The sequence below is a fragment of the Rattus norvegicus genome, chromosome 9, assembly GCF_036323735.1.
Source record: "Rattus norvegicus strain BN/NHsdMcwi chromosome 9, GRCr8, whole genome shotgun sequence".
Taxonomy (NCBI): Eukaryota; Metazoa; Chordata; class Mammalia; order Rodentia; family Muridae; genus Rattus; species Rattus norvegicus.
Window position 1 is genome coordinate 74061885 of NC_086027.1, and position 26072 is coordinate 74087956.

Here is a 26072-nt window from a genome sequence, read left to right on the forward strand (position 1 = left end):
GGCCTAGGCTAACCTGAAACACTGTGTAACTTTGGACACGAGGCCATTTTCCTGTATTAGTCTCCTGAGAGCTAGGATTACAGGCATGAGTTACCATGCCTGATTTATTTGTCTTTATTGTTTGAAATGTGTTAGAAGATAGAACCTGTTTTTAGGAATTAGATAGTTTTTTCCTTTCTTTTTTTTTTTTTCTTTTTTTTTTTTCTTTTTTTTTGGAGATAGGAATTTACTCTATAGCCCTGGAACTTACTATGTAAACCAGACTGGCCTCAACGCATAGAGATCTGCCTGTCTTTACCTCCTTAGTGATGGGAGTCAAGGTATGTGCCATACCATACCTGGCCTTTAGTAGAACTTTTAATAGTACCAGCTCTGTTTTATTAACAGTTTTGTTATCCAGGATAACATTTTACATTTAGTTGTTGTAAGTTATGTATTAGGAAAGTTTAAAAAGCACCTGGTATGCTGGGCACTGTTTCAGTAGTACAAAGAGATCTCTCCCATTAACTGATCTAAAAAGTCAAGGTTTTTTTATGTGAGGCTTGTGTTGTGTTTCTTTTAGTATGTTCACAAACTTACAAATGACAAGGAAAACACATAGTTCATGTACACAAAGTGGTAGCTGGTGGAATGGACTTTCATTCTGTTTTTTTTACTTTTTCTTTAAAATGTTTAAAAATTTAAAAAATTATTTTCAGTTATGTATATGCATGTGTTTATGTACATGTGTGTGAGTACCTAAGGAGGTGAGAATGGGGTTAGTTACAGGTGGTTATGAGCTGCCTGACATAGGTGTTGGGAACTGAGCTAGGGTTCTTTGCAAGAGCGTTACACACTCAGTTATGAATATAACATGTGAACATTATCTGAAGGATTTTATCTGTCACCTTCTCTTTGTTGAACTCTGAGCCTTAGTTTTTCAAGTAATACCAAATTTCCTTTGTCACAGAGAGAGGAGAAGGGGGCCAAGGAGAGCAGCAGTCTCCGAGTTCAAGTTGGTCCAGCCCTCAGATCCCTTCAAGGACACAGTCTGTGAGGTCGCCTGTACCTTATAAAAAGCAGCTTAATGAGGAGCTTCACCGGCGCTCTTCAGTGTTAGGTGAACAGCTCTCTTATTCACTCTTATTCACTGGGAATTTTCATCTTCGTGTTTTCTAGGCGATATGATGACTTAATGTTTTTGTTACTTGGAACAGTCAAGTTCTCTTTAGAATAAATAAAACTCACGTGATAAAAGAATTCTTCAACTCCTGAAATGTTCTTCATCTTGTCATTAAACATTGATTATGCAAGCACTGATGTCTTGATTGCATTTTGATTAATTACTTCTTGGGTTTCAGCAGAGAATATTTTGCCAAATCCTCAGGAGAGCACAGGTTAGTTCCAACTTTATAGATGGATTCTGCACTGTTTCTTGGATGCTAATGAAGCGTGATGTGCATGCCACTGGCTGCAGAACACTGTCAAACTCCATTGGTGGGCTGCTGATTGCTCCTGGCCTTTGTCTTTGTTGGGGTGCATACTGTCAGTGTGGCTGGATACGCTGCCCCGCTTGCTTGCTTGTTCTCCACCTCGTTCTACTACATAGTCACCTCATTCATTTCCATGCTTTTCTGAGGGGTGTGGGCTGGAGATCTGCTCAGATGAGGGACTAAAGGTGGTTTATGTTTTATTTGTTAGATTGTTAAACTCAGTGAAGTGGTTTGCCCACCTCTAGGTGATAGAAGGACGGAAGCAGTGATCCATAGAGAGGAGAGGTGGTAGCATTGGGAATCAAGTGTTCCTAAACCTAGTATCTGTCCTGTTTGGACGCTCACTTCCACTAGATACTTGAGTGAATGATAGTTGTGTAATGGTCGTTGGCAGAAGGATATTTTACTGCTTGTTGTGTTTTTTTATTTTGAAAGAAGGAGGAAGAAGCTAGTAGAAGAGGCGTTTTTGCTGATTGGCTTGAATGAGCTGGCTGTGTCAGCCCCACATGTTTTCTTCAGCTCCGGTTATATCGTTTTGAAAGGGAGAGTTGGGGGATGGAGGCAGGAGGTTTTCTTTCATCCCAGATTGTCCTAGTTTGACCTCAGCCTTATTAAACTTCCCTTAGTTCTTAAACCTGACTCATGGCTTAGGAGGATGAGGCAGGGGAATTGCAAATTTAAGCCAGCCAGGAAATGCTAGCAGGTTCCAGACCAGTGTAGGATACACAGTGAGACTCTTATCTTAGAGGAAGTAGCAAAAATGAACCACTGTGCTCTTCGGACCAAATTCCACGCTGAGTTAAAACATTATTGCCTGAAAGCTTTCGTTTCCTTTTCCTTGCTGTACTTGGTGCTTAGTTTTCCACCCAGTGCCCAGCTGTCCTTTGCTGCAGAGGGAGCACAAGAGGGCCAAAGATCAGTCTGAATTTCTTCCCTTGGAAACTGAAGGGGTGCAGAGTTGTAGCTTGCCAGCATTTGCTTTTGTTGTTAGGATAGACGAGCATAGGCAGAGCTTGGATTTCCTCCTTTCCTGTTGTTCCCATATTCCTTACTATTTAATCGAGTGCAGTTTTGGATTTTACCTTGGTGGCCTTTGAACTTAAGAAGTTTGTGACTGCTTAGTCAAGTACATTTTTCCCTTAGTACGCACCTGTACTTCTACCGTTTGGTAGTTCTCCTATCTTAGGGAAGTTACTTGATTTTCTAGCATCCATTATACAAAACAGTAGCTAACTGTTCTGTCTCTAAGGGCGTCGATCTCTTTCCTTTCACTGAGGTCAAGCAGGGTCTAACTGTTCGTTCTTTCCCAGTGGAGGAGGATATTGATACCCTTCTCTTCCAAGCAGCTGAACTTTACAATTTATTATTGGCTGTGCCAGAGATCACTGCCATTGTGATTCCTAGAGCTTTGTCTCTCCTCTTAGGACTTATAATCATGGAGACTGTTTTGTAATCATTGTTTGAGACTCAGGAAAAATTTAGCTGTATGTAATACATGTTAGCAACAGCACATGTGAGATATGTGCTGCATTGAAGATAGGTGCAGTTTAGATGGTGATTATTTTAGTGATTAAACTGCCTTAAGAAATTTTGATGCATTTGGATTTATACATCAATCTCTCCATCTTTGTAGTCCTTATTTTCTCCCCTCCCAACCAAAACAAAATGCCTAGTAGAAACTAGTAAATAGTGAAATAGATTCACGGTGGTATATTTTCCACTTTATAGTAACTTTGCCTTATAGATCTAGATCTCCAAGTAAATGACTAATGCCATAGGTAGTTTCAAACCCATAGTATATGATGCTTTTTCCACTATACATTGAAACCTATGATAAAGTTTAATTTATAAATTTGGCCAAGAGATTAATGTCAGTAATGCTAAATTAGCACAGTTGTAACTAGAGGTATAATCAAGTCATATGAATGTGACCTGTTTCTCTTGAATAAGACAAATGTTAATATTTTCCAACTCGGTGACTGAGGATAACCGAAACCATGGGAGTAAAACTGAGATAGGAGGAATTATGTAACTTTGGGGAACTCCACAGGTTGTTAGGTTAATGTGCTTCAATTAATAAGGACTCTGTTTTTGTTGTTGTTGTTTTCTTTTTTGTTTTTTGTCAAGCCACCGTAATCTGTGATTTTGAAACTGCTGAGCCAGGAATAAATAGAAACTTCACTTGAGATTTTCACCTAAAATAAGAATAGGTGAAAACTACGGTAGTTTAATGTTCCATTCTGGTCACAAAGCTAAAATTTGGGCTTGTTTTATTAATATATTTGCTTTCGTATTGTCACTTCAAGTGTAAGTGATCTCTTCCAGTGCAGAATTGCAGAATTGAGGAGGTGGTAGGTATGTGTGTGGGTGGGGGAGTTAGGGTGATGCTTTGGCTTCATTGGCATATTTTGTCATCCAAATGTCCTGTAAAGGCTGAGGGATCTTTGAAAGGTTGGTCTGTCAAGTTTCTTTCTGATGATCTGCTCTAGATCTGAACAGTTTGGTCCTATTGCTTACCTATTTGACTTTTGGGGTCAAGTTAAATGAACTCTCTTGGATTGCTGCTTCTTCTGCTCAATGTCTACGAGGTATTTATTATTTATTTGGTTGGGGATAAAGTATGCAGGAAATCATTAATGAATTCTGGACATGTAAGCGATGCGATGCTTCCATTTCAAAATCACCAATTATTTCAGATAGTTCTTACATAACACTTTTTAAGTACATGTAAAATAGTGGTTTATATGTAATACATACTTTCAGCAATAAGTTACTCTTGATAAAAATCAGTTTCAATTCTCAGTCATATTAATGGCTGGGAGAACACATATATGCTAACAATGGAATGGAGATGATTTGTATTATGATACACACACACACACACACACACACACACACACACACACACACACACAGGCTGCTTGATATAGTTACTAAAACTATTAAAACAATTATTTTCTTTTAAAAATACCCGACTCAGACTCCAGAAGGAAAGCAGAACCAGCCTGTGGAGGTCATGACCCACGTACAGCTGTCCAGCTTCGAAGCCTCAGCACAGTGTTGAAACGCCTCAAGGAAATCATGGAAGGAAAAAGCCAGGTATTGCAGGGAAGCCTTGGGAAATTTTTTTATTAAGCACTCATGGAGATCATGCCATGGGATACTGTCACTTAAGTCAAACTTTATTACTTCCTCTGATTGTGAATATCAGAGTTTTACATATAAATTCTTAATTTTGTTTTATTTTCTGTGTAATCTATTTTTTCTTCTTTGCCTTTTTTATATTTTGTTCTAGTGTTAGTTTATTAGGCCAAGGTTAGCACATATTCTTTAGCAAGCTTTATTATTTTTGTTCATAAATATGGTTCCAGTTTCCTTTTGTCCTTATAGATGTCTAGTTGAACCCAGCACATTGTTTTTAGAAAGCCCTTTCAGTGGTTGCATTGTAACTCATAAATCCATAGACTTGCAAGTATGCCACTCTGTCCTGTGTCCTTGTACTAATACTCTGTCTAAAGTTACTGTAGCTTTAGCCTGAGTTCGGAGAACAGGTGATATAAGTCCAGATTTTCTTCAACATTGTCTTGATCTTTCTTCTTTTTTCTGGGACAGGTTTCTCTGTGTAACCTTGGCTGTCCTGGAACTCACTCTGCTGGCCCTGAACTCAGAAATCTGCCTGTCTCTGCCTCCCAAGTGCTGGGATTCAAGGCACTCACCACCACCCAGCCCTGTCTTGGTCATTCTGACCTTTTGCATTCCGTCTGAAGTTTAGAACTAGCTTGTCATTTGCTAAATACAGCTTCTAAGATTTCATTTGTCTTTAAGAAGCCATCACACATTTTTGTTGTTGTAGGACAGTGACCTGAAGCAGTATTGGATGCCAGATAGCCAGTGTAAAGAGTGCTATGACTGCAGTGAAAAGTTTACCACCTTTAGGCGCAGACACCATTGCAGACTGTGTGGGCAGATTTTCTGCAGTCGTTGTTGTAATCAAGAAATCCCTGGAAAATTTATGGGCTATACAGGTAAGTGCATTTCTTCGATAGGTGTTATATTTAAAAGTCAAATTATGAAGTAGTTAAATAGAAGGCCAATATTTTAGACATTTTTTTATTTTGGGCTTTATATCTAAGGTAAGTGGGGTGCAAGAAAGAGAGAGACAGCTTTGATTTTTAAGAACTTTATGCTTGAATAATAAAGGAGATGAGATTGCTTATAAGTAACTAGAGTAAAAATTTAGATATTATAAAAATCTATAGTATGATTAGTGATTATTAAATAAGATAATGTATTTTTTTAAAGATTTTTATTTATTTTATGTATGTGAGTACACTGACACTGTCTTCAGACACACCAGAAGAGGGCATCATGTCCCATTACAGATGGTTATGAGCCACCATGTGGTTGCTGGAATTTGAACTCAGGACCTCTGAAAGAGAAGTCAGTGCTCTTAACCACTGAGCCATCTCTCCAGCCTGATGATGCAGATTTTAAATTTATGCTCTATAGAATTTTTATTTACAAAGTAAAGGTTGTCCTGACTTATAGTATACTTTGGCAAGTTGTATTCTATTTATATTCTTTGATTGGGAATGTAGTGAAATTCTGGTAATGAAGAAAGTTTAAGGACGTTGACCAATGGGGAATAGATTTATGCATGGTTTGAGAATGGAAGGAGGAACTATCTTGACCATACTCTCTTCCCTTCTTAGTCGTGCAGGCGCTGGGTGTTCAGCACCCTGGCAGCTTAAGATTTTATTTACTTACTTATTTGTTTGTTTCTTTGTAGTTCTGAGTGTCAAACCCAGAGCCTTTTGCATTTAGGTGATCACTGTCCCACCGAGTTATGTCCTCAGTTCAAGAGAATGTGCTTAACATATTTCTTATGTTATTTTAGTTATTGTAAAGATCTTCCTTATTGTTTTTAATCAAAGGTGCTGTAGAGTTCATAATCTCATAATCATCTACCTAGATTATGACCATATTTTTTTTTTAAGATTTTATTTATTTATTTATTTGTTTGTTTATTTCATGCATATGAGTACACTGTCCCTGTCTTCAGACACACCAGAAGAGGGCATCGGATTCCTATTACGGATGGTTGTGAGCCACCATGTGGTTGCTGGGAACTGAACTCAGGACCTCTGGAAGAACAAGCCAGTGCTCTTAACCGCTGAGCCATCTCTCCAGCCCATGACCATATTTTTTTTAACCAATAGTCTTTTCCTATTACTTTTTCCCTATCTTGAATTCACTTTTCATACTTGAGTTGACATTTCATGTGCTAGTTTGATCATACAGGGTGTGTCACACTGATTGTTGTCTGCCTTCATATGTGGCTCTCTGCCTAAAGTGTGAGACTCTTGGCATCTTAGCTTAGCAAGCACCAAGGTAACAGGAAGTAAGCCTTATGGCAGCAGCAGCTCCTGCTCCTGCTCCTGCTCCTGCCCCTGCCCCTGCCCCTGCCCCTGCCCCTGCCCCTGCCCCTGCCCCTGCCCCTGCCCCTGCCCCTGCCCCTGCCCCTGCCCCTGCCCTTCCTCCTCTTCTTTCTCCTCTTCCTCCTCCTCCTCCTCTTCCTCCTTCTAAAAATTGCTTTATTTTGGTATTGCTGTGGGATCAAACTCAGCCTTGTCCATAGAGGTAACTACATTTGTACAGTTCATGAGCTGGGGATCTGATTCTATTAAGAATATCTAGAATCATTTTCTTATGTTTGCCTGTTCTATCACTTCTTTTGGTCTTCTTGTTACTATTAGAAATACTAATGGTTTTATTTTTTTTTAATTTCTTTTAAGATTTATTTGTGTCTTATTTTATGTGTACGAGTGTTTTGCTTGCAAGTATGTATGTGTACCAGTTGTGTACCTAGTGTTCACTGAAGTCAGAAGAGGGTATTGGATCCCCAGGAACTGGAGTCACAGATGGTGCTGGGAGTTGAATCTGGATCCTCTTCAAGAGCAACAAGTCCTCTTAACCACTGAGCTATCTCTCCAGCCCTTTCTATAATGGTTTAAGTTGAATGTAATTAGAGAACTAGTTTCAGAAATTTCAAAGCTAATCCCAAAAATGTATCCCTAAGATGTTGTGTCTATAAAACTCTTCCTGCCCTGAATCTTTTAAACTGAATCTGTATCTGTTAGGTGTCTCTACAGAAGTGGGTGGGGTGACAAATGTACCTGTAGTCAGGAATCAACTCAAGTGCTTGTGCAGTCTGAAGTTATCAGTGTTAGTCAGCAGGGTGCGATGCTGAAACAGATTCTCTTGCTTTTGTAAACTTTAATCTTTGTACTTGAGGCCTTAGTGATTTGATCAGAGTATTACTCTGCATGGTAATCTGCTGCTTGTTAATAGCACTGGAAAAACACAAAACCAAATGAGCTTCATCTCCAGTGTTTGACCAAAACTTTGATTAGGCATACTGAACCTTCAGTTTGGCTCTTGCAGATGGAAAATGAAGGCTGGATACAATTACACATTTAGTCCTTGAGTACATATAAAAGCCTAGAATTTTGATACGCAGAAAAATCAGTGGGTTGGCCTGGTGTGATGGCACATGCCTTTAAGCACAACAGTCAAGAGGCAGGTGGGTCTCTCTGAGTTTAAGGCCAGCCTAGTCTATGTAGTGAGACATTGTCTCAAAAAAAAAAAAATCAGTGAATTTTATACAGAATCAATAAAAATCTTTGGTCCCCAGCTCCGAAAAAAAGAACCAAAAAAAAAAAAAAAATCAAGGTGCTGTTGTTGTGATAATAGTAATATCTGCATTTACTTCACGTAGTTCTTAATTACATGCATCAGTTGCCTCCAGTGAACTATAAATTTTGTAATGGCGAGGACAAGTCTCATCAGTTTTTGTGTGCTGTTACACAATTTAGGCATGTAGTTCAGTAGTCCTTTGCCGATGAGTAAACATTCTTCATGAATGAGAGTGGTGGATGAGGCTTGGCTGTTTCTTGGTTTGATTCTTAATAGTTGACTTGTTAAGGGAGTTTATCCTTTATGGTTTGTTTTTATTTCACTATGAAAATTTCTTTTAGTTTTATTCCTGTATATCATATTGTATATTAAACCATTTTCCACTAGTTTTAAAAACTGTGTACTAGTAGATGGAGAAATCCTACAAGACCCTTGCCGAGACGAAGAGCCATGTGGCTGCTGAGAGGGGGGAATCAGTCTTTTCCAGAGACAGGCCTCGTGATAGCTTATCAAATCCCAAATGTACAGCTCTAAACACATGAACACTGGGGACATAGGATGAAGTGGAGAGAGGGAGGATTGGAACTGATGTAAATACAGTGCTAAACTATGCAATTCTCAAGGGTTTTTAATTAAAAAATGCACTATTCTGAAGACCATTCTTCAGGGCTTCATTACAGAGACCTAAATATTATTTCCAACCTACTTGTTGCCTAGGGAAAACAAGTTGCTCCTGTTGTGTTGGTTATTTAGTATATGGAAATCTTTTTTTCATTGAAAGAGGAATCTTGTAAAAGTAACTTATTCTCTGGTTGTAATTGTCTGTCTGTGAGACTTACTGCCTCTGTCTGCTAACCTAGGCCTAGTCCTGGAAGTTTTTAGCTTCTGTACAATCTTAGCCCTAGAATGTTTTCAGCCTCTGACACTTCTGACTAAGTTTACCCTTTCCCTTGTTCCTTCTGAATTCTAGCTGGTTGGTTCAACTCAGCTGTTGTGGCTTAAACAACTCTTCCAGCTGACTTACTCAGTCTGGCTTTTCTCTCTGCCTCTGAACTGTTCTGCTTGGCCTCAAACTAAATAGCAATCTTTTCTAATTTTCTGGCTCCTTTTCATTCTCTTCCTTGATCTGTCTTTGCCTGTGTCTAGCTTATTCTCTCTTTAATCTGTCTCTGTAAAACTCCTAGGAAACAGCCTCCTCTCTCTGCTGCTCTACTCTCCCCCTCAACTCTACTGCACTGCTCTCTACAAACTCTACTGTATTCCTGTACTCTCTTCCTCCTGTGCTGTCTGTCTGTCTCTCCCTTAAGTAGCTTCCCTTTCCTCTCTCTTCTCATGGGAGTTGGGCATATCCTATTCTGTCAAATCTTTCTCTGTTTTGTCACTTTTTCTGCCACTCAGTTAGATAACACTTTCAAACATGGGTGCTTCCTTCTACAAACTAAATCTGCCTTCATTGTTTGGGATTAAAGGTGAACACTAAGTATTTATTTCAGTCAGAGGGATTAAAGGTATATGCTAAGGGTTGAACCATACTCTAACTAGAAACAGGTTCCTGTAATGGGATCCATCAACTCTCATAGATCCCTTATTGCATGAATACAATGTTGAAAAAGTATTCTTGCAGCCATAGTTTTATGTTACTATTCTGGGTCAAGTTTTCTTACCCATTACAGATATTTGAAGTAATAGGGCTACTTGGATGAGTATTATTTACTGTAATAATCTAACATGTACAGCAGAGTCAAGGATTTCACTTATTTAAAATGTCTTTTTGATAGTCTTTATTTGAGGATACTCCTTTTATTAAAGTACATATTAACAAAGTTTTAAAATATTTTATTAAGTAATATATTTCCTTATTACTTTTCCTCCTAGGAGACCTCCGGGCATGCACATACTGTAGAAAAATAGCCTTAAGTTACGCTCATTCCACAGACAGTAATTCCATTGGGGAGGACTTGAATGCTCTTTCAGATTCAACTTGCTCTGTGTCTATACTTGATCCAAGTGAACCTCGGACCCCTGTTGGGAGTAGGAAAGCCAGTCGTAACATCTTCTTAGAGGATGACTTAGCCTGGCAAAGGTACTGTAACGTGAATATAAGTTGATTTCAACGTGAGTCCTGTGACCTTCTTTTTCATTAACATTCTTTTCCTTATATGCAAATTTACAGTCTTTCCAGTTCATGGAGAGAATCTTAGATGTTTGTATTAAAAGCATTCAAATATAAGCGCATAAGAAGAGAGCTTTTATCCCTTTCTTATTTACTCTTCTGTTGAAACCAAGAACAAATGCTCGGCCTGTGCACGTCCTTGCCATATTTGCTGACTTGGCACCAGAAGTCATTGCTGCTAATTCCTAGTGTAGTCTTCTTTGAGAAAGGAGAGCATTCCTCTAAAATCTGGATTTGTTTGCAAATTCAGTTAATCTTTTTCTTTCCTTCTAAAGGAGTTTTTGACGTGTTTATGTCTGAAGATGTTTTGCTGGCAGATTGTAGATATATACATACCTCTTTTCAAGTTAACTAGAATTGTTTATATTGGAATATTAGGTTCATCAGTTTCTGAAATTTTCTTTAGTGGACCCCTTCACACACATGCCTGGAGATTATCTCAGTGGTCATTGGCAGCTAAGATTAACAGTGATAAACATAAAATTTATAATAATGGTTTCCTTGGGATTAGGGAAAAGGATGTTTCTGGGTAAGGGAACACAGGCACTTGAAGATGGTGGTAGTGGAGCTTTTCTTGAGTTGCTTGATGGTTCTTTTGATGCTTGTAACACCACAGTTATACCTTACATTTTATTATTTAAGTGATTCTGTATTTACTTCAAAAATATGAAGATTAGATTTTTTTTTAGCTTTTTAATTGTTTTAGTTAGCAGTGCTTTTTATTTGTGTGTGGTCCAGTTGTCTGAACACAGAATTGACTAGTAAGATTTAGTGAAACATCTGAGAGACAGAAGATAGACTTCGAAGCTAGAGTACTAGTTCAGTTTTAGGCTCCGTGTTAATAGCTTCATATTCCATTAAGTCATCACATCCTTTTGGCAGGAAATAATCTTTTTTTTTGGCAGATGTGGGTGATGAAGTTTGGGAAGATTAAGTAATGAACCTGAGGCCACACAGCTAGTGAGAGATGGAGCTGCACTTGGACCTCGGTCTGTCCGATTCTGTGGCTTTTGCTGCTCTTGTGGTTGCGGGGACAGAGGATATTTGAATGCAGAGTTTTGTTTTTTACTCAGATCACTTTCATCGTGTCTATATGAAATGGAAATGAGTTTTACAAGTCACCTATCCAACAAACTTTGAGTTTTATTGACATTCAGTACACATTTTGTTTGTTTTTCTATGGTGGCCTAGTTGCCCTGGAGTAGATCAGGTTGGCCTTGAACTGTCAGAGATCTGCCTGCCTCTGTTTCCTAACTGCTGGTATTAAGGGTGTGCTCTGACACTGCCTAGAGAAACTGCACTTTTTGCCTCAAATAAAGTGAGGATAAAAATGAACTGCATATAATTTTATTGTTGTAGGGAGAATAATTTGCTTTTAAATGTTAAAGCACTTATTATAGCCCCAAGTGACTCCAGTATTTTAATTTTCTTTATAGTTTGATTCATCCGGACTCCTCGAGTAGTGCTCTTTCAACAAGACTTGTATCTGTTCAAGAGGATGCTGGGAAGTCTCCTGCTCGAAACAGGTAAATGCCAGTAAAGAAACTACCATGTCTGACTTTTATTTATGTCCCTAGTAACAAGAACAGACAAGCAAAATGGTGAGACTGTTTCAAAGTTCTGTTAGGTTATGTTTCCCTTTTTGGTAGCTCTTTCAGATATTTTCTGATGATGTCAGACACTGGAGCCTATCCTCTGTCTTCTAGTTTAGTATGATGGCCTGAAGGATGTAAGAAAATGAGCCATATAGGCATTCCTGTGAAAATGTGCACCAAGAAAACAGAATAGCAGATCCTTAAGAGGGAGGAATAGAAGAGGTCCAATGTGCTGCACTAGAGTGTGTCACAAGCATGAGTGGACAAGATGTTTTAATCCATTCCAAGATGAGGAACTACTGGAATTAAAGAAAATTTAACTGCTCTGTAAAACTTGAAAATTTTAAGAATAGAGAAATAAATGCTTATATAGTCTCCATTAAGACATACTTAACTTATGTTTTGCCTATTTATTTTGACACATTTTTATTTGACACATTTTATATAATGCATACTTTAAAAAAATCATTCAATAGTGATTTTAGCCCTGAGTTTGATTATTTTCTCCCATTTACTTCTTTTGTGTCTGTTTCCTTCTTTTTGTTCTAGAGCTTCAGATGTGCTTTTGAAAAGTTGCTAGTATGCTCCAATTTCTTTGTGAAGGTTCTTACTGCTATGGATTTTCCTTTTCGCACTGCTTTTATTATGTGCCATACGTTTGGGTGTGTTGTGCCTTCATTTTCATTGAATTCTGGAAGTCTTTCATTTCCTCCTTACTTCTTCCCTGAGCCAGTGTCATTCAGTAGACAGTTGTTCAGTTTCCAGGGGTCGGTAGGTTCTCTGTTGTGTCTGTGCTTGAAGTCCAGCTTTAATCCATGGTGGGCTGATAAGATACAAGGGGTTATTTCAGTTTTCTTGTATCTGTTGTTGCTGACTTTCTGATTGGACTATATGGTCAATTTTGGAGAAGTTTCTGTGAGATGCTGAGAGAAGGTATATTGTATTTGGGTGAAATAGTCTATAGATATCTGTAAGTCCATTTGATTCTTAACTCTGTTGCTTTTATTATTTCTCAGCTTAGTTTTTGTCTTGATGACTTGTTCATGGGTGAGAGTGGGGTGTTGAAGTCTCCCACTATTAATGTGTGTGGTTCAAAGTGTGATTTAAGTCTTAGTAATTTTTTCTTTTTTGAATGTGGGTACTCTTGCATTTGGGGCATAGATGTTCAGATGTTGAGATGTCATCTTGGTGGACTTTTTTCTTCAATGAGTATAAAGTGTTCTTCCTTATGTCTCTTGATTAATTTTGGTTGAAAGTCTATTTTATTAGACATTAGAATAGCTATTCCAGCTTTTTCATGGGGTCCATTTGCTTGGAAAACTTACCCTTTTACTCTGAGGGGATATTTATCAGTCGCTGAGGTGTATTTCTTGTGTGCAGCAGAGTGTTGTGTCCTGGTTTTGGTTTTTGTATCCATTTCTGTTAGTCTGTTTTTTTTTTTTTTTTAAAATTGGGGAATTGAGTCCATTGGTATGCACGCATGTACGTGTGTGTGCATGCTTCCCTTTCTTTGGTTTGCTGGTGTGGGGGTTATTTTCTGTGTTTTCTTGGGTGTAGTTAGTCTCGTTGGGTTTGAGTTTTCATTCTAATATCTGTTGTAGGGCTGGATTTGTGGATAGATATTGTTTAAGTTTGGATTTGTCATGGAATATCTTGCAATCCTGTATAATAAAAGGGCTTCTGGTGGTGGTGTTACCATCCCTAGTGTCAAGCTGTACTACAGAGCAATAATAAAAGCCATATGGTATTGACATAAGAACTGACCGGTTGATCAGTGGAATAGAATCAAAGACCCAAATATAAGCCCATACACCTATGGACACTTGATTTTTGACAAGCCCAAGCCATACAGTGGACAAAAGGAATCATCTTCAACAAATGGTGCTGGACTAACTGGATGTTTGCATGAAAAAGAATGCACATAAATCTGTATTTATTACCCTGCACAACACTCAAGTCCAAGTGGATCAAAGACCTAACATACCAAACATAAAACCAGATATACCAAATCTAATAGAACAGAGAGTGAGGAAACGTTTTGAATGCATTGGCACAGGAGACAACTTCCTGAACAGAACACTAGTAGCTCAGGCACTAAGATCAACAATTAATAAATGGGACCTCATGAAACTGAAAAGCTTCTGTAAGGCAAATGGCATCCATTAATAGGACAAAATGGCAGCCTCTATATTGGGAAAAGATCATCACCAACCCTACATCCGACAGAGGACTAATATCTAAAATATATAATGAACTAAAGAAATTAGACACCATCAAACCCAATTAAAAAGGGGAGGAATCTTGAGTGGCCAAGAAGCACTTAAAGAGATGTTCAGTGTCCTTAGTCACCAGGGAAATGCAAGTCAAAACGACTCTAAGAGTCCGTCTTACACTTGTCAGAGTGGACAAGATCAAAAACTCAAGTGACAGCACAAGATAGTGAGGATGTGTGGAGCAGGAAGAACACTCCTCCATTGCTGGTATGAGTGCAAACTTGAAAAACCACTTTGGAAATCAGTTTGGCAGTTTCTCAGAAAATTGGGAATAGTTCTACCTCTAGACCAGCTATATTACTGGGCATATACCAAAAATTACCCCACCATAGCACAAGGACATTTGCTTAACTACGTTCATAGCAGCTTTATTCATAGTGGCCAGAAACTGGAAACAACCTAGATGTCCTTCAACTGAAGAATGGATAAAGAAATTGGTACATTTACACAATGGAATACTACTCAGCTATTAAAAACAAAATCATTATGAGATCTGCAGGCAAATGGATGGAACTAGAAGAAACCATCCTGAGTACGGTAACCCAGAAACAGAAAGACATACACGGTATGTACTCACTTATAAGTGGACATTAGCCATGAAGCACAGGATAAATGTGCTATAATCCACAGACTCAAAGAAGCTAAGTAACCAGGACAGCCCAAGGCAGGATGCTTGAATCTCACCCAGAAGGGGAAATAAAATAGACACTGGAGGTGGGAGGAGGAAGGGAACTGGATAGGAGAGGTGGTTGGGGATTAGGTGTGGGGAGCAGGGGTGGGAGTGGGCTGGGAAAGAAAATGGAAATTGATTGTGGTGTATTTCTGAGACAAGCTGGAGACCTGGGACAGGGAGGGTCCCAGGAGTCTATGGGGGTGACCCTAGTTGAGAGTCCTAGTAGCTGGGATATAGAGACTGAAATGCTACCTCCTATAGCTAGTTGGGACTTCTAGTGGAGGGAGGTGGGGACACCAACCCACCCTCAAAACTTTTGACCCAAAATTTGTTTGCTTATATGATGTGCAGGGTTAAAGATAGAACAGAGATTGAGGGAATGGGCAACCAATTTCTGACCCAACTTGAAACCCATCTCATGGGAGAAAGCCAACCTCTGACATTATTAATGGTACTATGCTATGCTTTCATACAGGAGTCTAGGATGACTGTCTCCTGTGAGACTTTGCTAAGGACCAGGGTTGGCTTGGAGAGGGGTTCTGAGGAAGGGGTGTTAGAGAGTGGCAAAAGAATGACTTGAAAGTCAAATCGTGGGTACAAGCTGATGGCCCATGTTCTGTTTGAGACAGTTTTCTCTGGAGATCTCCAGACAGCTCATCCATACAGCTCAGCTTTTTCAGATCAATGTCCAGTCCTTTATTTACATATCAATTTAGTTATTTATTCCAGGTTCCCTTCGATTATCCCACGAATCAACGTTCCATGACCCCATTCTCCTGATTCTTAGAAAAAGACAGCAAGCACATTTTTTTTTAATATTATGAATAAATTCACAGACCTGCCTGCCTTTGTAAGCCAGATGATAAGCTAGCTGGGTGGGATCTCCCTCTGAGATCAGCCATTGCTATTATGGCTGGGCCTAACCTCACTCTGTCTCAGGCTGACTTGGAACTCGGGAATCTGCCTGCCTTTGTATCTGTCTACCTTTGTATCTTTCCAATAAGATGGCTCACAGTGTAGCTGCCTCTGCTCTTTAGGTCTGTGAAACTTCTTGTACATATTGCATCTTTATATTTTGTATAGTTGTTTGTCTTTTAATTTTTTGACATTGTTGTTTGCAGAGCATAAGGACTTAACTTTAAATGGATTGTGCCTTTGGTGTTCTATCTGGACAGCTAACATATCCAAGGCAATCTAGGTGTTCTGTGATATTGTCAAGGTGTTTTTAGTCTTATATTTTACATTTTGTGTCCTTTTGGTTTCATTTATCTCATTGGTCACATTGATTTATCTTTTTGCTAAGATTATGTCATTTATAAGGGACATGTTGTTTGAGGTTGCAGTGTTTCATCAGTTTTAGCTTTTTTCTGACTATTGCCCTGAAGTTAAAAAAATGGTGGTGTTTTTCTCTAAGTCCTTGTGTGATTATTATATGACATTCTAGTCTATAAAGTCTTTCTCTTGGAGAATTAAGTAGGGGTATTTGGAGGATGAAATGCTTATTTATTTATTTTGTTTGTAAGGAAGTCTGCTCTCTCCAGTGAGTGCATTAAAGGACATAGAGAGTAGAAGCAGGTAGAGCAGCCAGCAGTCCAGGCTGGAGAATATACTTAGATCATCATTGAAGTGAGGGAGGGACACGAACACATGAGAAGAGGACACATTCTAGATGCATGTACACATAATAGGATTTGCTAATCAGTGGAATGTAGGCTAAACAAGAAAGGACACCAAAGATGTCTTAAGGCTTTTTGACCCCAGCAGCTTAAGTATGGCACTGCCGTTTATTGAAATGAGGGCGGAAGCTGGAGACGTGAAAGTTTGATTTTAGACATGTGACAGTTTGATTTTAGACATGTGACAGTTTGATTTTAGACATGTTGACTTTGAGATAACATCCATGGGAGATGTCGGATAAGACATGTTTAGAGCAGTGAATGGTGTAAAGCTATGGTTCAGCTCAACAGGAAAGAGACTATGATTGGAGGGGAAATAGAACCAAGCCTTGAGATTGGGAAAGTACAGAGAAGCAGGAAGAGGAGACTGAGCTGGAGAGGCTAGAGAGGTGAGGCATGTCTAGGAGGGTTTTGTGTTAGCTGCCAAATGGAAAAAGGTGTTCAGTGAGGGAAGAGTTAATAATTAAGTAAGATGAATTAATGACAAACAATGACTGGTGTGTCTGAAGACGGCTACGGTGTACTTACATATATACATACATACATACATACATACATATATAAGTAAATAAATCGTTGTTAAAAGCGATGTCTGTGACACTGCAGTAGGAATAAGCCACTTCCTCAAACAAACATTGATTTTCAAATCGCACTGATGACCATAATAGACAGTCTTGGTGGGTTGTTCATCTAACAGAAGAATTGGGGATGGGAGTTTTGCTGTAAAGAGGAGGGAAATGCACCAGAGGGAGGTAGAGCTGAGGCAGGTTTTAAAAGGTCAGATACACCACAGTGTTCTCATCAGCATGTGCACAGGTTCCGGTTTGCTGGTTTGTATGCCTCCCTGTGATTGAGTTGATGCGAAGATTGCTGGAGGCCTTCAGGATATAGAATTGAGTCAGTAAATGCTATCTTAATAAAGTTCAGTTAGCATCCTTGCCATAGCATATTTACTAGAACTTTTGACAGCAAAGTTAACTAATTTTCTTTTATTCTTGATGCTACTATATTAGAGTGCATTCAGGAATTAATGTTACAGAATTAGGCAGCATGAATAAATATACTCGTTGTGGAGTAGGTTTAAATTAGTTGAATAAGGTACAGTGACAGGTTTTCACTGAAAGAAAATGTCAAGAAGTGAGTGGTGATTATTAGCTATGTTAAACTTGTGAGTGATTTCTTATTTTAAAGTGATTTTGTCTTTACAATGCACAGAGAGTGAATTTTCATCTGAGACTTATGATTTCGAATGGGACCTCTTACTATTAGAGGACTGACTTTAGATGAATTTCTTTATCCATGATTATTATTATTAAGTTTTTCCAAGAGAGGGTTTCTTTGTTTAGCCTTGACTGACTACTACTTGCTCTGTTGGCCTCGAACTCACAGAGATCTACTGCCTCCCAAGGGCAGGAATTAAAGGCATGTACCACCATGCTCAACTTTATCTCTGATTCTTGATTTAAAACTTATTTTACATTTACCCAATGTGGTGATGGCACATGCTTTTAATCTCAGCCCTTGGGAGGCAGAGGCAGGCAGATCTCTGAGTTTGAGGTCAGCCTGAACTACAGAGCAAGTTCTAGGACAGACAGAGCAAATGGAGAAACCCTGTCTCGAAAACTAAAACAAAACAAAAAACTAAAAGTTTAAGATTTACACATTTATTATTATTACTTGTATGTGTATATGCACATGCTACACATGATACAGCACACATGAAGATGAGAGAATAACATGGTAGCATGTGGGTTCCAAGGTTTGAATGCAGGTCATCAGGTTTTGAAAAGCTCTCAGGGAGAACTTTCCCTCGGGATGGAGACCCTCTAACTTTAAAGACCAGACCGAGACACCACAGGATGCAATCAGCAAGAGGATTTGGTTTATAGTCGGGATACACAGGCACAGGCACCTGCGGGCGCTTCAGTCACTCAGGGGACTGGCGCGCCCCACGGAACCAAGGATGGGCTTTTATAGGATTTTGGGGAGCAGAAGCAAGCATACAGAAGCAGATGCATGGTTACAGGGATATAATTGGTGGATTCTAATATGGCAAGGGTTTAGCCCGGGGGCAAGTTTCCTAGCTACCTTCCTGAAACATAACGACTGACTCAGCCCCCCAAGGGTTCAGCCCGGGGGCAAGTTTCTTAGCTACCTTCTTGGAACATAACGGCTGACTCGGCCCCCCACCAGGGTGTGGGACCTCTCCTGGGGTTTTTTTTCATTGTCAGGTGCTCAACCGAAGTCGTCCTGTTGCCAAGCCTTCAACCAAACATATCTTGTTTGGCAGCCGCTGTGTACTCAGTGTTCTAACCTTTCCCTGAACCAGTCATCTTAAGTACAGCCTTGTAAAATGGCGTTACTGCTGCTAAGCTGGGGTCTTTCAGTTTTACTTTTACCCACTGAGCTACCCTACTGGCTCCTGATTCTTGGTTTTTTTTTTAACCCCAATGTGTAAAATGGAGCTGGTAATACTTACTCTACAGAATGTGTGAGGATTAAGTGAAAAAGTGTAAGGATTGTCCCAGAAACGAGTTATGTAGTGTGTCTTAGTGTTTTAGTGCTGTGAAGAGACACTATGACCAAGGCGACATTTATAAAGGACAACATTTATTTGGGTCTAGCTTACAGGTTCAGAGGTGCAGTCCATTATCAAGGTGAGGAGAAGCAGGGCGGCATCCAGGCAGGCATGGCTCTGGAGAAGGAGCTGAGAGCTCTACATCACATTCTGTAGGCAAATAGAAGAAGACTGGCTCCTCAGACAGCTAGGAGGAAGCTCTCTCAAAGCCCACCCTCCAACAAGGCCACACCTCCTAAGAGAATCACTCCCCGGGCCAAGCATATTCAAACTACTGCATGGTGTCTAGTGAAGTTTCTGTTCATCTTTTATGTTGAAGCGGAAGTTTGATTTCATTTTTGTTCTTTTTGTTGTTTTTAACCAAATCTCCAATTATATTAAAAATGAATAAAGCTTGATATTGATATATGATATATGTTGTGATATAAATCATATGATAGCTTTGCATAGAGGCAAAATTAAGGATACATGTGAATACTTATATAATGCGAGGAAACAGATTTTCTATGACTTTTTTTACTGATGAAATAAATTTATTGTAATATTTGAACACAGTATAGCCCTACTAATGAGAAGAAAAAGAATTCTTTCTTGAGTCATAACATTCTGCTTAGTTGGGGTTCATGATCAGAGTTCCTATTAGATTAATTGCAGGATGTTCGTCTACAAAACTGATTCTTTTTAGTTCTGGGCTATTTGAAAACAGCAGCAGGCTGGTTTGGCATTCAGACCATATTTATTCTAACCCAGATATGCAAGATTATTTTTTGTATACAGTTGTTATTTTTTATTTTTCTCAAAAAATGACTTTCCAGTATTTTCTTACAAGCAGAGTTTGTGTGTGTTTCCTTTGAAATACTACTAATATGCAAACCATATAAATGTTTTTCTCATAATATTTAAACTGTTCAATTTTTTAAAAAAAATATTTACTTATTATGACACTGTAGGTGTCTTCAGACACACCAAATCTCATTGCAGATGGTTGTGAGCCACCATGTGATTGCCAGGATTTGAACTTAGGACTCTGTAAGAGCAGTCAGTGCTCTTAACCATTGAGCCATCTCTCCAGCCCCAGTTCAAGTTTTTAAAGTCAATTAATAGTTTCTGATGTCCTTCCCTACTTTTCTTCAGTGATAGTCAGCATAGCCATTTATAGTTCCTTTAGCACTGGCAGCTACACATAGAAATGAGTCTTCCCTTTGATCTCAGATGAACTTAAAGTTGTGATTTTACTTTTTGTTTTATTTCTAGATCAGCCAGCATTACTAATCTGTCACTGGATCGGTCTGGTTCTCCTATGGTTCCTTCATATGAGACATCTGTGAGTCCCCAGGCTAACCGAAACTACATCAGGACAGAGACTACTGAGGATGAACGCAAAATTCTTCTGGTACCAGTCCAGCATCTAACTTGTTGCTAGTTTTGAACGTAAAAAATGCTGACTTTCTATTCTCTTAAAGACACACATACATAAGAGAGTCAGCTGGGCTTGGTATGCATGCCTGTAAGATAAACTGGGAAGGCTGAGGCAGGAGAATCTTATGTTTGAGACCAACTTGAGCTAAGTGGGATGTTGTCCTAAAACAAAAATATATCAATTAAACAAGGAAATCATTAGCTAGCTAATCTTTTATTTGCTAGCATTTTTTCCACACTCTGTTACTATTTTTTCTTCCTTTCATTTGTCAAAATCAGAATTTATTTAACACAAGAATTGAACTTGAGGTTAAATTGTTGTTGTATTTGAACTTTGAAACTTAATTCCAACTGTGTTTAGATGACATAATAATTGGCTCTTTCCTCAGTTTACATATGAAAACATTTGCCTAATTCTAAAACCAACTCAAAGAAATGAAAAAGAAGCCTTTTGTTCTAAAGGTTATAATTCAAAAGGCAGAAGATCAGTGGGATCTGATCTTCTAGTGAAAGAATTAATATTTGATTTTAAAAAATTTATTTATTTATTTATTTATTTATTTATTTATTTATTTATTTATTTATTTTGAGACATAGTTTTTCACTATGTGTCCCTGGTTCTCCTTGTGTGACCAGGCTGGCCTTGAACTCACAGAGAACTGCCTGCCTCTGCCTCCCAAGTGCTGTGATTAAAAGGCATGCCTGGCTTTCAAGTAATATTTTAATGATAAAAATGTGTAAAATGTATACCACAGCTATGTCATAAAGAAATAAACTAAAAACGTTGATAACAATGAGGGAGTCAGGAAATTCCAAAGGCTAAAATTGGTTTCATTAGACAGGATGTGAATTTTATTTCAAGATATGACAAAAGGTACAAAACATTTTCCATGGACAGAAGTAGAATTTCTTAGTTGAGACAGAGTTTAAGTTGGAATTTGTGGTCACTTAGAATGGAAAGTTATTTGGGTCTACCCACTGGGAGGCAGTACATTCAGTTTTTTTGTTTACTGCTCGAGAATTAGTAGGACCTGGTAGAATTTATCCAATAATTGACCATGGTATGATATCTCAGCTTTTTAAACATTTCCAACAGCAGGATATCCAGAGTGGTTTTGGTTTGAGATGTTATAGATAAACCTAGTTGTCATTAAGCTTCATTGTGTAGTACTGAGCCACCAAGAACAGGGGTCCAAAACTGTGTTCATCACGATTGCTTATATTATTATATTGATCAGAAAAATCTAGAGAATAGCTTGTAAAGAGATCCATATGAGTAGTAGTTCTGATCTCTTATAGAATGTAAGCGCATATTATTTACCCTTTAATAGGAGCACAGAAATTATGATGTCCTGTGCAAATGGGAAGTGATTTAAATACCAAAGAAAAATTAAATACAATCCCATCTTCAGATGTTTGAAGGAGTCTACTATAGTGCCAAGGTCCAAGCGTGAACACAGAGTCCTCAGTAAAGATAGCCCAAACTGGATCCCTGACCTATTAGTTGAAATAAGGAGGTTGAGGAACATAACATTTTCAGAGGCACTCACTGCAGACACACAGGTCAAAGCAGTTAGCATCGCCAGAAAGATTCTCAGGTGACCATAGGGCTCTGTGTGAAATAACTTCTCCTTTGATGCCAGGCCCTTAACCTGGGCCTACTTGACTTCTGATGATGTGGTCAGTATCCTTTCACTCTTTAGCTGGAGGAGGTTTGCTATCTTTCTGGTGACTCCCACTGTCTCTCTTTTTTTTTTTTTTATTATTCATTATTATATATAAGTACACTGTAGCTGTCTTCAGATACACCAGAAGAGGACATCAGATCTCTTTACAGATGGTTGTGAGCCACCATGTGGTTGCTGGGAATTGAACTCATGACCTCTGGAAGAGCAGTCGGGTGCTCTTAACCACTGAGCCATCTCTCCAGCCCGACTCCCACTGTCTTTTTGCCTTCAGCTGTTGTCCTTAATAGTCTGGGGCTACGGGAGCTGAAGAGGAATCCACAATATTTCAGTGGATCCATCTGCAATGACAGATGTATATCCCTGCCCAATTAGCTTACCTATTTCTTCTGCAGTGAGATCAGGGAGGTTAGAATGTGCATGAATGTGAGTAAGAAACAAATGTAGACCAGTGGAAGGGAAAGCCCTTCGTCCTGCCAAGACTGAACCCCCAGTGAACGGGATTGTTGGGGGAGGGTGGTAATGGGGGGAGGCTGGGGAGGGGGGGTTAGGGGGATGTTGACCTGGAAACCGGGAAAGGGAATAACAATTGTAATATAAATAAGAAATACCCAATTTAATAAAGATGGAGAAAAAAAAAAGACACAAGTGTAGATGGTTGACCTGGATTTTGTAGTTCCTGTAGTAATGAGATCATAACAGAATGTGAGGACGAAATTAAAACAGTTTCTACTGCTGGAAATAATCCTACAACATTAGCAGAATCTGAAACAATAGTTAAGGGTTTATGAATTAACTGTAATAGATGAATCAGAACAGTCAATTCTACCTGTTGGACTGAAGAAAAAGAAGACCTTAGATGAGCCATCAATAAAATAAAGTTCTGTCAGTCGAATGGGAGAAGAGCGGACAGATTTTGTAACCACAAGTTCAGTCTGTGTGAGAAAAATTATAGTTTACCAGCTGGATAATAACTTCTTATCGTTCCCTAATAATCTGCAAATGAAATTTGACAAATCCATAGAGTTCTGTAATGCTCTTAAAAATTTATTGTTAGTTAAGGGTAATATAATATATTAAGGATCAAATCCATATACTTGTTGACATTGGGTTCACCTTGATTTATTAATTGAGTAAGAATAAGATAAGCAGTTAGTATTTTATGGCCCCTAAGGTATAAATTAACCCATTCCAAAGGTTTAACCTCTTGTGTTATAATACCTGTCGGAGACAATTTCGTGGGGAAAATAAGTAAGTTTAAAGGAAGTGAAGGATCCCATGATCCACAAATGCTTTTAGTCTGGATTCAAATAGCTGTAGTCTTTTCATGCCTCTCAAGATAAAATGCAAGGGCTGTCCAATGTCATCTTCTAGAGTTTTAAATAGATTGATTGATTAGTGCTTATAGGCATTTTGATTTTGTTGAATTACACTGGAAATATCAAGTGTAGTCCATGAGGCTGGGGAAGAATTGAGACTGATTCCTTTTCACTGCTGTGCCATGTCCTAGCTTGCTTAGGTTGTAAAGTTGCATTTTTATAGGCTTTCCTAAATCTTCACCAGGCAATGGAGAGGAAAAATAAGATTAGATTGTTTACCAAATTTCTCACCTCATGCTTCAGGATCATTTTCAGGCAATGGAGGCTATGCCTCCTGAGGAGGCTTGTCTCCAGCATAGTTATTGCTGGCTCTGGTTTTACTTTCAGTTTGCTTCTTTTACCTTTTTTTGCTTCTCTTACCAGTTTTAAGGTTTGGTCCTTCAGTTTATATTCATTCAAGGAATTAGTCATTTCTTACTTCTGATTCATATCCTTCTTATCTTAATAATTTTTATAACAGTCTGAATTAAAGTCCAAGTTACCCAAAATTGTACAGGGATCTTTCCCCTTGTTTATATGCTATTAGTGTTCTTTTGGACTCTGTATTTCTTCTTCTAGAGTTTCTTCTGAAAACAGAGATTATAGTCATAACTTGCAAGTGGTCAAATAGTTGTGATTTTAATATTTGTGTCCCTACTTTAAAAAAGGATGCACAAGCTTGATATGAGACAACCCTTTCTGGTTTCTGCCCCATTATTCTCAACTCCTGCGAGGGTACCTACTGTCTTATCTCAGACCTACTTCAGGTCCCTGAACTAGGTGCCACTTCTTCACCACTCTAGCTGGTGTGGGACCTGGGAAAATGGAGCTGATGGATGATGCAGACTAAAGTCTTATGCAATAGCCAACGTTATTCAAACATTAGACAGTTTATACTCTGAGGGTTCAGAGGAGTCATGAGTGACGTGTACAGTCACAAGAACAAGCTGCATGTGGAGGACAAGCCACATGTAGCAAAATCTTATTTTTTCATAGAGGCATATAAATAACCATAGCCTGTTTTAATATCTATCCGCTACACCTGGGAGAAGCATGAAAACGCATTCCAAAAACAATTCCTGAAGAAATTGCTGTCACAAGACTCATTCTTGTTTTCTTGGAGTTTTCTCACAAACGCTCAGAATTCTCACACAGCTCCATTTTTGGACTGTGTCCCAACATCTACTCTTACAAGTTTAGGTTTGGATTTATAACTGAGGAACATTGTTGAAAGTTTTCTTGGATTAGGACATTATTCAACAAAGACTTCAGAAACATTTACTGAGCAGGTGAGAATAGGGGAGGGTGCCTAGAATCTGTAGTGTGGACTGCTATAATTATCTTAGGTTCGTGTAACGGTTATTATCTTTATCTTCCTTGACTTGTCTCCAAAGAATTTTATATTGCACATAACTAAGAGGCCAATAATATGTGCCATCGACTGGAATATTTTGGGATATTTTGTTTTGAAGAGAAAAAAGTTATGAATTAATGAGTCAAATTCAATTGTTTCCATATGTGTGCCATTTTTATTTAACTTACCATGGTTAGCTACTGTGAAGAACTCCAAACTGAGATCTTTTAAGATCTTAGAACAATAGGACAGCGTCTGAACAGAACCCAGCATCTCTCTTGGGGTTACCTAGTTGCTTTTGATGTGATTGCAGGACAGTGCTCAGTTAAAGGATCTGTGGAAGAAAATCTGCCATCATACCAGTGGGATGGAATTTCAGGATCACCGTTACTGGTTGAGAACACATCCCAACTGCATTGTAGGAAAGGAATTAGTCAACTGGCTAATCAGAAATGGACACATTGCTACAAGGTATTTTGATTTTAAAACATTTTAAAAATATTTATTAGTTAATATTTATTAATGCTTAGGACATACATTTGAAGATGTAAAGGTAACATCTTTTTGTGTGTTAGAATGCTGGTTTTAGGGATTTGATGGTTTGGGGGAACTAGCTCTTTAACTTCATTTGTTGAGAGTGTAAGGAACCAGATTGTTGTCAGAGCCTACCTACCACATTAAAAACAAGGACTGGTGGCTAGCGAGATGAATCTGTGAGTAAAGACACTTATTCCCAAGCCTGGATTTCCAGAACCCATATGCTATACACGGAGGTAAAACATCCATGGAAAAAACTGGGTGTAGCAGCACATTCCTGGAGAGGCAGAGGCCAGAGGTTCAGCCTGCTGGTGAGCTTGTCCTAAGTGTCTAACTGATTAAACTCCAGATCCAGTGAGAGACCCTGTAAAGTGGAGATCAATCGAGGAAGACCCTCCATGTTGTTCTCTGTCTTCCATCTGCTCCTCCACATGTGAGCACCCATGTGCACACAGGCACACATAACATGTAGCAATTCTTCAAGTGGATCCTTAGAAAAGCTGGGTGGAAGAGAGTAGCTAGAATCTAAAGTCAAAGGGTTTTCTTGTCACTATTCTCTATCTAAACTTCAAACCTGTATTGA

General features: G+C 38.7%; 1 protein-coding gene across 17 annotated transcripts in view; it reads left to right on the forward strand.

Moving 5' to 3' along the window:
* The window catches only part of Pikfyve (phosphoinositide kinase, FYVE-type zinc finger containing), a 94123-nt gene that overhangs the window by 4397 nt on the left and 63654 nt on the right, over window positions 1–26072 (forward strand). For 8 of the 17 annotated variants that reach the window (XM_006245076.5, XM_006245077.5, XM_006245074.5 and 5 more), the window contains 8 exons: window positions 950–1099; window positions 1341–1376; window positions 4453–4571; window positions 5326–5497; window positions 10044–10251; window positions 11778–11867; window positions 20391–20529; window positions 25266–25423. In XM_006245076.5, the coding sequence (XP_006245138.1) occupies window positions 950–1099; window positions 1341–1376; window positions 4453–4571; window positions 5326–5497; window positions 10044–10251; window positions 11778–11867; window positions 20391–20529; window positions 25266–25423 (1072 nt within the window). The remainder of the gene's footprint in view (window positions 1–949; window positions 1100–1340; window positions 1377–4452; window positions 4572–5325; window positions 5498–10043; window positions 10252–11777; window positions 11868–20390; window positions 20530–25265; window positions 25424–26072) is intronic. The other 9 variants (XM_063267220.1, XM_063267222.1, NM_001427277.1 and 6 more) reach the window with 2 other exon arrangements.